The sequence below is a fragment of the Meriones unguiculatus genome, chromosome 7, assembly GCF_030254825.1.
Source record: "Meriones unguiculatus strain TT.TT164.6M chromosome 7, Bangor_MerUng_6.1, whole genome shotgun sequence".
NCBI classification, from domain to species: Eukaryota; Metazoa; Chordata; class Mammalia; order Rodentia; family Muridae; genus Meriones; species Meriones unguiculatus.
The window spans coordinates 46,967,994-46,981,483 of record NC_083355.1 but is presented as its reverse complement, the minus strand read 5'-3'; the positions used below and the strand labels follow the sequence as shown (position 1 = coordinate 46,981,483).

General features: G+C 52.2%; 1 protein-coding gene across 3 annotated transcripts in view; it reads right to left on the bottom strand.

The window, feature by feature from the left end:
• Positions 1 to 772: 772 nt before the first annotated feature.
• Positions 773 to 13,490, bottom strand: part of Spns3 (SPNS lysolipid transporter 3, sphingosine-1-phosphate (putative)) — a 50,445-nt gene continuing 37,727 nt past the window's right edge. For 2 of the 3 annotated variants that reach the window (XM_060387342.1, XM_060387343.1), the window contains 4 exons: positions 7,718 to 7,783; positions 2,218 to 2,316; positions 1,936 to 2,107; positions 773 to 1,110 (listed from right to left, as the gene is read on the bottom strand). In XM_060387342.1, the coding sequence (XP_060243325.1) occupies positions 1,025 to 1,110; positions 1,936 to 2,107; positions 2,218 to 2,316; positions 7,718 to 7,783 (423 nt within the window). In that variant the 3' untranslated portion in view covers positions 773 to 1,024. The remainder of the gene's footprint in view (positions 1,111 to 1,935; positions 2,108 to 2,217; positions 2,317 to 7,717; positions 7,784 to 13,490) is intronic. The other variant, XM_021657398.2, reaches the window with a different exon arrangement.

Here is a 13,490-nt window from a genome sequence, read left to right as displayed (position 1 = left end):
AGCCAACTAGGGACAAGGAGAAGCCCTAAGAGGCAGGAGAAGAATGCAAGGGCCAGGAGCTGTGTTGAATGCCGGGCCACTGTTTTGCCCACAGATGCTGGGAGGCAGGCACAGCCTGGCACAGCAGAGGTGGCAATGAGTGAGTGAGTGATTGCCTGGCTGGGATCCGTGGGAGGGGACAGAAACTGGGGTCATAGGCAGAAAGAACACGCCTCCCTGCTGCTGCCCAACTGGAGACGGTTAATCTCCTGCAGGGCCCATTGAGCCCAGCTGCTCAGAACCCAGTGCCAAGCATGGGCCCCACAGAACCAGCCCTCCCCGTGGAGATGCTGGGGTCAAAGCCTATGCTGGAGAGAAGGGGGCTACTTCCAGGATTATGTGTGAACAGTCATGTGAGCTGCTCTGCATGTGGCTTGGAGGCAGCTCCCTCTGCAATTTGCAGAAGCTTGAGGGGGTCACACCCCCACACCAGCAGCCACAGGGAACCTACCACCAAGACCACCTCTCACTCAGATGATGAATTCTCACAGAGGGTTATTTTGTTTCTCCCCTGCCTTTTCAAACAGGAGAAACTGGATCTGAGTGAGAAGCTAACAGGGTGTGTGTGTGTGTGTGTGTGTGTGTGTGTCACCCAGACACCAAAGCTGAGCAACTCCCTCAGGGTCCCCAAAGACTACCTGAATCCTTGGCCTGGCCTGCCCTCTTCTCTCTCGCTCCTCCTTCCTGCAGAGGCTTCATAAAGCTATAAATAATGAGATGGTCTAAGAAACTCTGAAATCTGAGGGCTTTGCACTGGCCATGCTTTAATAAGGGCCTGGCCTCCCTGCTGGGTGCAGACACAGGGATCAGCCTCCCAGGAGGGTGGTGACAGCTCAATCCAGCCAGCCCTGGGCCCTGGCAGCTCCCCAGCCGGGACTGAACAAGTGGCAAGTAAGCTTAGCTGGAGTCCCTGAGTCACAGCCAAGATGGGAGGCTACCAGGAGGATGTAGGTAGGATGGAGCCTGCTCACTGCAGGACCGGGACTCAGGCCTCCTCTGCTGGGGTGCTGGTCCCAGAGAGCAGGTATTGGCTCTCAGTGCTCCTGCTGGCTACGTCCTTGTCCAGGGTTCCTACAGAAGGCAGAAAGATAATCAGCCAGCCCAAAGGAGGCAGAAGAGGCTTGGAGACCAGGCATGGGGACAATCTCTAACAAACGCTTGAGGTTCCGTTTGCATAATAAATCCCAAATCAGTCCTCTTTAGTGCCACCACTGTGGACTTGGCTCCTCCGGTAAGTGTCCAGAGCCTTCGGAGACCTCTCTGCCCCAAGTCTGGCACCCTGAATTCTGTTCTCAATTCAACAGCCCTGGGGATGAAAGGCCCTCAGGACCTCCCCTCTGGAAACTCACAGTGCCTCCTACCTCACTCTCAGGGAAGGCCACAGTCTGTCCAAGGATTTCCTCTGTGCTCTGCTTCCCTCACTCCCCCTATCACCCCCCTCACTCGGGCTACAGTCTCACTGGCCGCCTTGTCAGTCCTCAACACAACACACCAGGCACATTCCCACCACTGGCACTAGCTGGTCTCACCTCCTAGAGTCCCTTCCAAGAGACTGAGTCCTGGATCACCCCCTTTTCCTCTTTGCTTTTTCACTTCAATGTCACCACTGCAATGAGAACCATCTGTCCTTGTCAACCTTTTTCCCTGTCTTTTGTCTTTACAGTAGCACTTACATTACCCTTTTTCTGTTTCTGATCTGTAGCCACTAAAGCGTCAGCTTCATGAGGGCTCAGACTTGGCCTAATTCTGTCTCTCTCTGACAGTTGCTACCTTGCCTGGCATAGGGCAGGGCCATAAGAAATGCTCTGGAATGAGCCATCCAGAAGCAGAGGCAGTCACTCCCAGTCCAGAAGCGTTCAACCTGGAGCCTAGCTAGGGGATGAGGAGTGGGAGCACCTTTACCAGATCGCCTGGCCCGGGCCTGGTCTCCTTCCAGGTGCAGTGCAGTCAGCAGGAAGCAGCCGCCACCCAGTATGATGGCGAAGGCACAGCACAGCAGGCTGTGTTGCAGGCCAAGGAAGCGCTGCAGGTAGGAGTTGGGGCGCTCAGCCTGCAGGACACTGGAGATCTGCCATGAAAAGAGGGGTGTTTGCCAGGCCCACCAGGTGGCCCCAGGACCTTGTCAAGAACAGCACCTCCCAAATTCCTCCCCACTGCACACACTCAGACACTCCTTACAAGTCCAGCGAGGTAGGGGCTGCCAGCGTCTCCCAGGATGTGGGCCACGGTGATCTGGAGCGCCTCTGCTGTGCCCCGGCACCTGGGCACCACTACTGACTGCAAAACACACGCACCCAGAGGTAAGCTTCCCAGCTGGGGAAGAAGGAAGCCGCTCCCCCTCCTCCTGTATGCCCCTGCCCAGAGGGAGGGATTACTGACTTCCAAGACCTGAGTCCCACTCCAGGACTCAGGTCCCCCAAGGCCCAGACACCTCCCCAGGACAGGCATAGTGGGGAAGGAGCACTGCACTGAACAGAGACACTAGTGAGAGTTTATAGTTGAGCTGGGAGGACCTGCATGGCTAGGACCACAGTGGTAGGGCAGTATCTCAGTTTCGAGCTCCAGAGATCAGTTCAGATAAGTGTGCCCAGTGCAGGGCAGCTCACACAGCTCCATGCAAGAAGGTAAGGACATCAAGAATGTGGCTTCTGGAGTCAGACAGTCTGGGGTCCACTCCCGATCCCTACCCATTAGCTGTGCATCTCTGGGCAAGTCGCTTCAGCTTTTCCTGTCTCCTCTCTAAATGGGATAATGATAGTACCCACCTTGAGAACTGTGCTCAGTGTCATTCAGTTATACTCAGACGCTTCTCATGAACACCCGTCCTGCTAGCAGGATGCCCTGGGCATGTGTGCTTCCTGCGTGGAAGGCCTGCCCTCACTGAGCCAACAGGGGAAGCACTATTTATCACTTATGACTTACCCTTATGTCGTCTCCTCTGTGAAGTCCTCTCAGGTGCAGGGGCCTGCCTTTACACCACACACACACATACACACACACACACACACACACACAGAGAAGCACCACATTTAAATGAGTGTATGCCCCCTGGAACTGAGAGGGGTCCTTTCTTGAGCCATTTTCTTATCTTTCATTAATAGCAAAACCCCTTATTTCTCCTGTGTCTCTGGAGTACTACAATAAATTAGGAGCAGGGGGCCTAGTGAAAATCTGCTAACCAAGTCAGCCAAGCAGCCCATCCTGGAAGACTAGTCTCAGAGATACTCCGCACTGTGGCAGCCACCAAGGAGATGGTTGTTCTTGAGTCCGGTCCCCCAGACCTCAGGGGACCGGACTCAATAATAATAATAATAATAATAATAATAATAATAATAATAATAGCATTTAATGACTGCTTCCTGCATGTGCTTTTATATATCCACTCCAACAAGTCATAAAAGAGATACGATTATTTCCTGCATTTTATATATAGGAAAACCTTCCACAGAGCAAGTAATTAAATTGCCCAGAGCAGCCCAGCCAGGAAGCAGCAAGGCCCAGCCTGGATGGCAGACTCTTTCCTCGGAGGGACTGGCCTCCTGACCCCTGACCCTCTGCTGTTAGGAGCAAGGGGAGCTGGCATTTTCAGCCATGTTGATGTGTTCATTACTCAGCATCTGAAGGTAGACAGTGAGGCTAAGAAGACAGAGCAGGTTCTGGTGACTCACGCCTTTCACCCCAGCACTTAGGCTCAGGCAGGTGGATCTCTGTGTGTTGGTCTACACAGTGAGTTCTCTGACAGCCAGGGCTATATAGTGAGAGCCTGTCTCAAGAGAAAGAAAAGAAAGAAAGAGAAAGAGAATAAAGACCAGTGGAGATGGTACATGCTTTTAATCCCAGCACTTGGGAGGCAGAGTCAAGCAGATCTCTGAGTTTGAGGTCAGCCTGGTCTGCAGAGCGAGTTCCAGGACAGCCAGGGCTACTGTCTTGAAAAACAAAAGGCCCCTCAGTGGTCTTGCCTATGGGCAGGAGAATCAGTGTCTTATAGAGAGGGGTCAAAGGTGACATAGGAAGGTAGAAACCCAAAATTATGACTCTGGATTCCAGAACCCTACCAGACAGACACAGGAGGTCAGCTAGAAGAGGGGCTTGTGGGTGGGCAGGGCAGAGCTGGGGAGCCACTATGGGCAGTCACATGGTATGTGGGAGGTCACTGGGGCCAAGGTTCTCTCCCCACATGGTAAGGAAGCTGGGCACCCTGCCACCACCAGGACCTGCCAGCACTGGAGGAGGACCCGACCACAGCTCTGCACCTTCTCAGGATTTCCTTCTCACCCCATAATTATGTGATTAGTCATTGGTGGTTCTGGGGAGACAGGCTCAGCTTTGGCTTCCTAAACAAGGCCTCAAGGACCCACACAGGTCCGCTTCGGGCTGGGGCTGCAAGGTAAGGTCCCTGCAAGCTCACTCCATATCTTTTTGGTACAGGGAAACATAGGTCCCACCTCCCTGCTTCCTCTGGTGCCTACAGCTCTGCAAAGGCTGGGCCTAGCAGCACCTGGCAGGCCGGAGGGTGGGTAATTTTGAAAATGAGTGGCTTTGGGTTTCCAACATTCCAGGTTCACCAGCTTCTGAGACAAAAACACCTGTGTTGACTCTCCCTTCTCAGAAAAGCAGTTCCCTTTATAGCTGGGGGCGATTGAGGTGCAGCCAGCCACCACCTTATGGGAAGCTGGAGAGACAATCTCTATGGACAGATTTCCTGGCAGCTTGCCCTCTGTGCTCCCCAACTCAACCCCTGTGGCCAGACACCCCTGGAGAGTGGTGATGCTGCTGATCCTTGAACATCCTTGTGCTCGGGGCTGGGAGGAAGAGAGAGCCAATGAAGACCAGCCTGGGTGGGCAGCTGGAGGCTCCTGGAACACATTCAGGGACACAGAGAGACACCTTCTTGGTCTTTCCAGGAGAAAAAAAAATGCCTAAGGCATAGTCAAGCCAGGAGGAGATGTGTGGGGAGGGTGTGGGAGTGAGCTCCTCATGAGGATGCGTGAATGAGCAGAGGAAGAAGTTTGGAAGGAACCTGTGGGCTGGAGCAATGACTGCAAACCCATAAGCTATGCTGGAGACTGCTGGGTCTGGCCTCTGTGGGAGGCCCACTGGAAGTGCGGCTCCAGGACCCACTCTCCACCCACCCAGTCAGACGCTGAGGATGAGAGCCCGCAGTCAGTGGCCAGCTCCTCCAAGTTGTCTCAGGAAGAAGGAAGTATGAGAGCCCATTGGAGTAGGCGGCCCTTGACAGGTCTCTCATCTGAGAGACTCGATTCTCCCAGGTGGAGAAAGCAGTGTGCTGAGCAGGACTGCTGGGGACTGGATCCACCTCCTCAGGAACACAAATGGTACAGGCTTAGCTCCTTGCTTGCTTATGGCCTGGAGCACAGCCAGGGATAGCTACTTCTCCATCTATTGTACATTTGAGCTAAGTGAGAGGTCAATGGGTTGGCCAAGACCTCTATCTCAGCTGGTGGGTGGCGAGATAGGTATAAAGACCAGATTTCTAGAATGCCCTCAAGTTCTGTTGTCCATTCTCTCCCCTCTCACCTACACTCAGGCTCCAGCTCCCCAAGAACACACAGGCTCTCTACCTGTTTCCTTTTAGACCTCTTGGCTCTCTCTCTCGATTGAGAGCAGTCTCCCGCTGCAATACCCTCACAGCAACCCAAAGGAAGTTCAGCTGCCGCTTAGGAGCCAGTACAGCAGCCCTTCCACCACTTCCTGCAAACCTGTCCCCACATAAGTTCGTCCCCTGTCCTGTTTCCTCTATGGGACCCCAGTCTCCAAACCTGTCCCCTGCAGCTTGGCTTTCTGCCAGGTGTGCAGTGTACTCTCTCCTGTAAATTTATACCCCTACACTGGACAGAGAGCCCCTTCTAGGCCCTGAAACCATGCCTCCTGAGCCCAGTCCTGGTTTTCTGCCAGAAAGCTAGAAAAATGGGAGCTGAAAAGGTTTCACTCCTATCACCCCCAACCCTGTTTAATATAGAAAGATCATTGTGGGCTATTGGGCTTAGAGCAAAAGAGAAGGCAGAGAAAAGAGCATGGAGCTGGCTAGAGCAGAAGCCTCCAAGCCATGAAGGGCTTGGAGAGTTGTAGGCTGGGCTGCATGTGGTCAGCCCCCCCCCCATAAAGTCCAGATTCTAGCTCACCCCCAGAACTACCCTTTTCCTCGTTCCAAGTTGTGGGCACACTCCTCTTCAGCCCTACAAAGTGCCTGGCTCTGCCAGGTTAATGATTCCAGCAGAAATAGACTTAGCGATGCCATGCAGCCTTCACATATCTTCCGAGCTGTCATGTGGAAAAGAGATCCCAGCTGGGGGTGAGCAGAGGAAGCTGTGGGGGGTGGGTTCAGTACCGCTTGAATCGCCTGAGAGGGGATGAGCTATGTGGAGGGTGGATGTTCCCTCAGGCGGCCTCATCCACCCCACTAGGCAGGTAATAATTAGACTTTTCTATGGGCAAGGGAACTGAGGCCCAGGGCCATTTGCCAGGTCTGTGGCTGAGTCTGTGCTGGAGCCCCGGTCTCCAGTGCAGAGGAAGGGTCAGGGAAGGTTGGCCATTTCTGCAGCTGATATGTTCCCTAGAGCCAAAGACAGGGCTGAGCCTGGGCCATGGCAGGCAGTGAGCGTCCTATTAACATAGTGTTCAAGCAGCCCTTGCTGTCTGATTAAATGACATTCTAAAGTGAGATTCTAGGACCTCAAGACCACTTTAGGAGACAGAAGCTGAGCATGGAAGCCTCAGGGCCACAATCCCACCCATTAACCCCTATGCCTGATACTGGGCTAAACTTTCTACAGGTCATCTTTCCCTCCACTCTCACAACAATGGTGCTAACATTCTATCCCCATTTTTCTTATCAGGAAACCAAACAACCTGCCTGAAGTCACATGGCTAGTGAGTGACAAAGGGCAGGTGGAGGGCTGAGGCTCAGGTCTGTCTCAGGAGTGAGTGGCAAAGGGCAGGTGGAGAGCTGCGGCCCAGGTCTGTCTAGAAGTGGTTGCAGCCTGAGCTCCTCCTCCAGACAGCTTTCTCCCTGTGGCCAGGCCTCCCAGAACCCTCTGCCCTGTGCTAGACTGTACTAGTCTGCCAGGAGCAGCAGGAGGGCACTCAGGGCGCTCTTGGCTCAGGAGCCCTGTTATCAACAGAGGTTCAGACTTTCACAATGTCCAAAGTCCCCGTGTCTCCTCAGAGGCGGCTGAGAGGCTGAACACAGGATGGAGCTGGAGAAGGAGCGGCTGGACTCTGGACACCAAACTCACGTGGTGGGAACAGCGTTAGGTCTCATCTTAGCCCAGCCAGCCCTTGACATAATCCATGGGGTGGGATGGGCTGGAGCCAGGAAGGTTTCGTGGTTAAGTGCTCTAAGTCAAGCAAGCCTCTCTGTGACCCTAAAGTACAGAGCAAGGAGCCCACTTACTGAGAAGTAGCTTGCTGACAAAGCAAAGAAAACCTACGCGCCATTCCTAGCTCAGAGCCTTGGCATTGAATGACCTTGGCGCACACCTGCCCTCTCTGGGCTTTTATGCTCATGTGCAGTGGTAGAGGAAGCAGTTGAGACTGTTAGGAAGGGGGTACTTTGTCTACAGACACTGTGAAGTGACCTTAAGCTCCTGCCTCCGAAGTCCTCCCCAATCCCCAGGCTACTCAAAAGTTCTAGGTCCAACATGCAATCCATACCTACCAATAGGATATCAGCAACTACCGCCCAGTTGCAAGACAGAAGGAGCTCCCCGAGGGCCAGGAACACCTGTGGACAGAGGATGGCCTGGATGAGACTGTCCCCACCTCAGGCACCCATCCCTCCCACAGTTCCTCAGTTGCACAGAGAGGAAACTGAGGCTTCCCTGAGGAAGGCATTGTGGAGACTGGTGGGTAGAAGGGGTCTGGAATGGCAGGCCCCAGGACAGATTGGCAGGTTGCCACTGAGATCTCAAGATAAGCAACAGTCCCCTGGTTTGAGAACTCTGGTTCATAGCCCCCAAGACCCAGCCCTTAGGGGTCACCCAGGGAGCCCCAGAAGGAAGAAACAACAGGAATGCCAGAGCACTTCCACATGTGTGGCCTTGGGACAGAAAGGCCAAGGTCTCAGCTGGCCCACCTTCTGTGCGTTTTCTCCTGATGACTGCATGTACTCGAAAGGCTCCTAGGAACCTCTAGACCGGCTTCTCTCAAACACCTCTCCCAACCTCACCCCCCCACCCGGGCCCCCAGCAAGCGGTGGCATAGCCATTGTGCAAACAAAGGTAATTCCTAGCCAAGGCCAAGGCTTTTCTCAGGTCATAGCTGACCCAGGGCAAAGCCAACCCGAAACTCAAGGTTTCAAGCCCGTTCCAGTGCCCACCCCATCCCATCCCCCACCCCACCCCCGCCTTGCTCCCAGTGTCCTCTACTCCTGGCTGGCCGTCTCACTCAGCCCTCTGTACCGTGCTACCTGGTGCCAGCGGATTAGGACAATCCTCATTCCCCTCACTCAAGAAGAGCTTAATGAAGCAACCAGAGAAAGAGGAGGAAAGGCTCCCTTCTCTCAGCTCTGGAGAGCTTATTGCCAGGGTGGTATTAGTCATTCCTGGAGTCACGGGGCTATGCCCAAGGCAGCACAGGCTTGGGAACCCAAAGCTTCATATCCCAAAGGCAGAGAAATGAGAAAAACAGCACCAGAAAGAACACCACCTACTGTATGCTGGGCACTGCCACTCTGTTGCCCCCCTTGGGTCAGGTAATTTGATAGGGTTATCATCATACTGTGTCACAGACCAGGGCACCCAGGCTCAAGGGCCACCTTCCAGAGAGGCTCTCTCCTCCATATCTTGCCTGCACATAGTGAGATCAGGAAGGCCTTTGGCCTAAAGAACTCCCAGGGGCCTCCAGTGACTTCTGTGCTTTAAAGGCCAGTATGGGGAATCAGATGGGGAGGGAGTCCTGGACAGAAGGGACCCTGGCAGAGACATAGGGGCAGTCAGATGAGCTAGAAAGAGCGCAGGAGCCCACTAGGCAAAAGCTTTACAAACAGTGCCCAGCAGACAACCCTGTGAGCAGCAGCAAGAGGCTGGCATGCGCCGCCACGCTGGGTGGGCCGGAGAATGAGCCAATCTGGTGAAGAAGAGAATAGACACTAAGCGGCCTCTGTGAGCTCTCTACCTAACCTGGTTTCTTGTGGCTGTTGCTTCTGGCCCTTCATGCCCCAAGTACCAAGGAGGCCCTTGAGGTCAGGGTGGGTCTCCTTCTAGGCCTAGGAACAAGGGCTGGGAACCCACAGTAGTGGGAAGCAGGAAGTCACTGGTGGGCAGGACGCGGGTGAGGCCCAAGCAGGCCAAAGCCCTGCATTCCATTTTGACAGGGCCTGTCTACCCAGATTCTGGAGCACATGAAGGCATGGCCCAGGGCACCTGCCCTCGCTGTGGTATCCTGCATCGGTGCTCGTCTACCACGGCCAGAAGCCTCTTTCTCCATGTACTTCAGCCTGCCTCTGAGTCCTCTCTTCCTCCACACAGACTGGATACCTACAGCTACAGGGACATACTCTCCTGAGCGGTGTCACACACCCACCCCTGCCCTCCCCACACCCACAGGACACACTGAAATATACTTTCCCTTTTTCCAGCTGGACGAGGGTGGATCCTGGTCCCAAAATAGAGCCCCTCAGAGAGAAGCTGCCGCCACAATGGGGCCTTTCAAGATGATCAAGCTGCCTAGGGGTGCCAGGCTTCCTCAGACACACCTGGAAACAGGCACCATGCCACCAAATCCATCACTCTACTTGCGGCTTTGAGGGGCAGAGGGCCATGGAGACAGCCTGCCTTCTAATCCCATAATTACAGTCTCTTGAGTAGTGAAAGCCCAACCTTATGGACTCAAGGAGTGGCATTGCCACAAAGGGTGGGACACCTGCTGGGGACCTTGGGAAGGTCCTGCACACCTGCCTCTGGGCCTTGGTTCCCTCTCTGCATGGGGATGTGGGGGAACCTAGACAGACATATGGTGCTTCTGCAGCTGAAAACCTGGTCACACACAGTTGTGGCCTTCACAGGCAGGTACAGCCCAGTCCTCACTCAGTGACCATATGATATAGTCAGACTTGGCTTCAAATAAAGACCAAACAATCAGATGGTGTGTGCCTGTAACCTCAGCCATGCCTATAACCTTAGCACATGCCTGTAACCTCAGCCATGGTGGTGCATATCTGGAACTTTGGCCATGGTGATGTGTGCCTGTTACCTTTGCACATGTCTGCAACTTCAGCCATGGTGGCACATGTCTGGGCTATCTAGTGAGATCCTGTCAAAAGAAAGAAAGAAAAAAGAAAGAGAAAGAAAGAAAGAAAGAAAGAAAGGAAGGAGAAAGAAAGAGAGAGAGAAAGGAAGGAAGAAAGGAAGAAAGAAAAAAGAAGAAAGAAAGAAAAGAAAGAAAACGAGAGAGAGAAAGGAAGGAAGAAAGGAAGGAAGAAAAAAGAAGAAAGAAAGAAAAGAAAGAAAGCGAGAGAAAGAAAGGAAGGAAGGAAAAAGAAGAAAAAAGAAAAGAAAGCAAGAGAGAGAAACAGAGAGAAAGAAAAGAAGGAAGAAGAAGAAAGAAAGAAAAGAAAGAAAGCAAGAGAGAGAAAGAAAGGAAGGAAGAAGAAGAAAAAAAGAAAAGAAAGAAAGCAAGAGAGAGAAAGAAAGGAAGGAAGGAAGGAGAAGAAAGAAAGAAGAAAGAAAGAAGAGAGAAAGAAAGGAAGGAAGGAAGGAAAAAGAAGAAAGAAAGAAAGAAAGAAAGAAAGAAAGAAAGAGAAAGTAAGGAAGAAAGGAAGGAAAAAGAAGAAAGAAAGAATGAAAGAAAGAAAGAGAAGAAAAAAATGAAGGAAAGAAAGAGAAAGAAAGAGAGAGAGAAAGAAAGATAAAGAAAGGAAAGAGAGAGAAAGGAAGGAAGGAAAAAGAAGAAAGAAAGAAAAAGAGAGAAAGAAAGAAAAAGAAAGGAAGGAAGGAAAAAGAAAGAAAGAAAGAAAGAAAGAAGAGAGAAAGGAAGGAAAAAGAAGAACGAATGAAAGAAAGAAAGAGAAATAAAGAAAAGGAAAGAAAGAAAGAAGAGAGAGAAAGGAAGGAAAAAGAAAAAGAATGAAAGAAAGAAAGAGAAATAAAGAAAAAGAAAGAAAGGAAAGAAAGAAAGAAGAGAGAGAAAGGAAGGAAAAAGAAGAAAGAAAGAGAGAGAGAGAGAAAGAAAGAAAGAAAGAAAGAAAGAAAGAAAGAAAGAAAGAAAGAAAGAAAGAAAGGGAACAAACACACCAAGGCTGGCCAAGGTGGTTCACCAGGTAAAAGCACTTGCCAGCAAGCCTGATGACCCCAGGTTCTATACTGAGTTGGACACCAAGGGTGGAAGGACAAAGAGGATCAATATCTGGAAGCTGTCTTCTGACCTCCACACATGCGCCATGGCATAAGCACACCACACACACACACAAACACCACACACACACACACACAAACACTACATACACACACCACACACACACACACACAGACACACACACCACATACACATACACACACACACACAAACACCACACACACACAAACACCACACACACACAAACACCACATACACACACCACACACACACACAAACACCACACACACACACCACATACACATACATTAAATAAATATAAATTGTCTTTTAGTCTCTAATTTTGAAGAATTTGTTCAACTGCTCATCTCTCAGGTCCAAGTCCCTCTTGGACAGCCACATATATGTCACATTGGCATGTCCCCTAACTTGCTTTTCCTCAACCCTTCCTCATCAGCGTTCCTGCCCAGTGTGGCTGACCCAGCCAGGACACAGGACACAGCCGCCAACTGCTGCTGAGATGCTTTCCCTTAGGTTCAAGGAGGCAGACAAATTCCAGCACCGGCTGGCCCTGCATGACTCCTCAGTCTGCACCCTACATCCTCCTGTCCACGGCTCACGGCGTGATCCAGACCTCTCCATTTCCCAGGCCCTATCATCTCCTCTACACCTGCCTGGAGGGAGCTTCACAGGGGAAATCTGAGTCTGCCTTGGGCTCCTCCTCGGGGTCTGGTGGCTTCCCTGCACCCTGACTTAACTCCTGATGGCTATGAGGGCCTGAGAAATGGCCTGTGCTGGAGAGCCCCGGACCTCTGACATTTCATCCTTGAGCTGCGACAGCATGATCATACTCAGACTCCTGTGCATACAACTTCATATGTGCAGTGCATCACACATGTGCATGTAAGCTTCAGTGCACATGCACACACAACACTCACAAATCACATGTACACATACATGCAGGTAACAGAGGAGATACATAAAATGTCAAAGCAAGCATGGCACCAGGAATAGAAGGCTCCCTGTAAGGTCCGGCCACTTGGGAGGCCGAGGCAGTTGATCACGAGAGTCCAAGGGTTTGAGTCAGCCTGACCAACATGGCAAGACACCATCTCAGAAACAAAAACCAAACTTCACAGTGAATGCACAGCCACAGACTGAACAGTAGCTGCAGAGAAGCCTCCCATGCCCACACAGCATTGTGGTCTCAGAACAGGGCCAGTCACACACTCTCTCACACACACCCTCTGTACACATCCAGGCACAAAACATACACGCACTCGTGCCGTCACACACGTGCAACTCTCATCACAAAGGTAGGCACGCACACAGGAGGGAAGAGGACAGTACATCCTGGGCAGGGTCAGCCCCCACAGCCTGTGTCTTCAACCTGAGCCCACCTCAGCCTCCAAACTGAGCACTGGCTGATCTCTGAAGAATGGATTCTAAGACCCACTGGGAAGGAAGAAAGCCACTGTCCCCTCTGGACTCGTGGTATCCAGGAAAAACCAAGCAACCTCCCCTGCTTATGCAGAAATGCCACATGCAGCATGGCTGAGTCAGGCAGGACAGACTCAGAGTACAGTCTGGCTGCCAGCAAGCAGCCATGTGGCTGGCATGTTCTATCTGTAGGCCTGCCAACCTGTAATGGCAGGGACTGGCATGGAGCACAGGGCACTGACTGGTCTTCAGAGGCCATCAACCACCCAACCACCTGGTAAGCTGGCAGCCAGAAAACAAGGCCACATGCTCTGAGGTCCTCCTGGAGAATCTTGTCAGGGTGTGAGCTTTCCTGGTGGGCTGCGCTGCCACACAAGGAGAGACACCTGCTGGATCCTAGCAAGAAGATGCCTCTTTCAGCCCCACTGAGGCAGGCCTGGGGGTGGGGTGCTGATTACTCAAGGTCAAAGAGCAGAAAACAAAGGGTTTCCCCCAGAAGTCCTCAGGGGTGGTCTCAGGAAGTAGTAGGAGAGTTCTGAAGAGCTGAGGCAGCACTTTGAGCAATGTCTGTCCCAGAAGATGACTCTCAGATGATCCATGACCACAGCTCCAGGAGACACACACCCTGGTTCATCCCACACTGCCTCAGGAGTCCTCAAGGTCAAAAAGGACAGCCACCACAGCCCACTCTAGGTGCC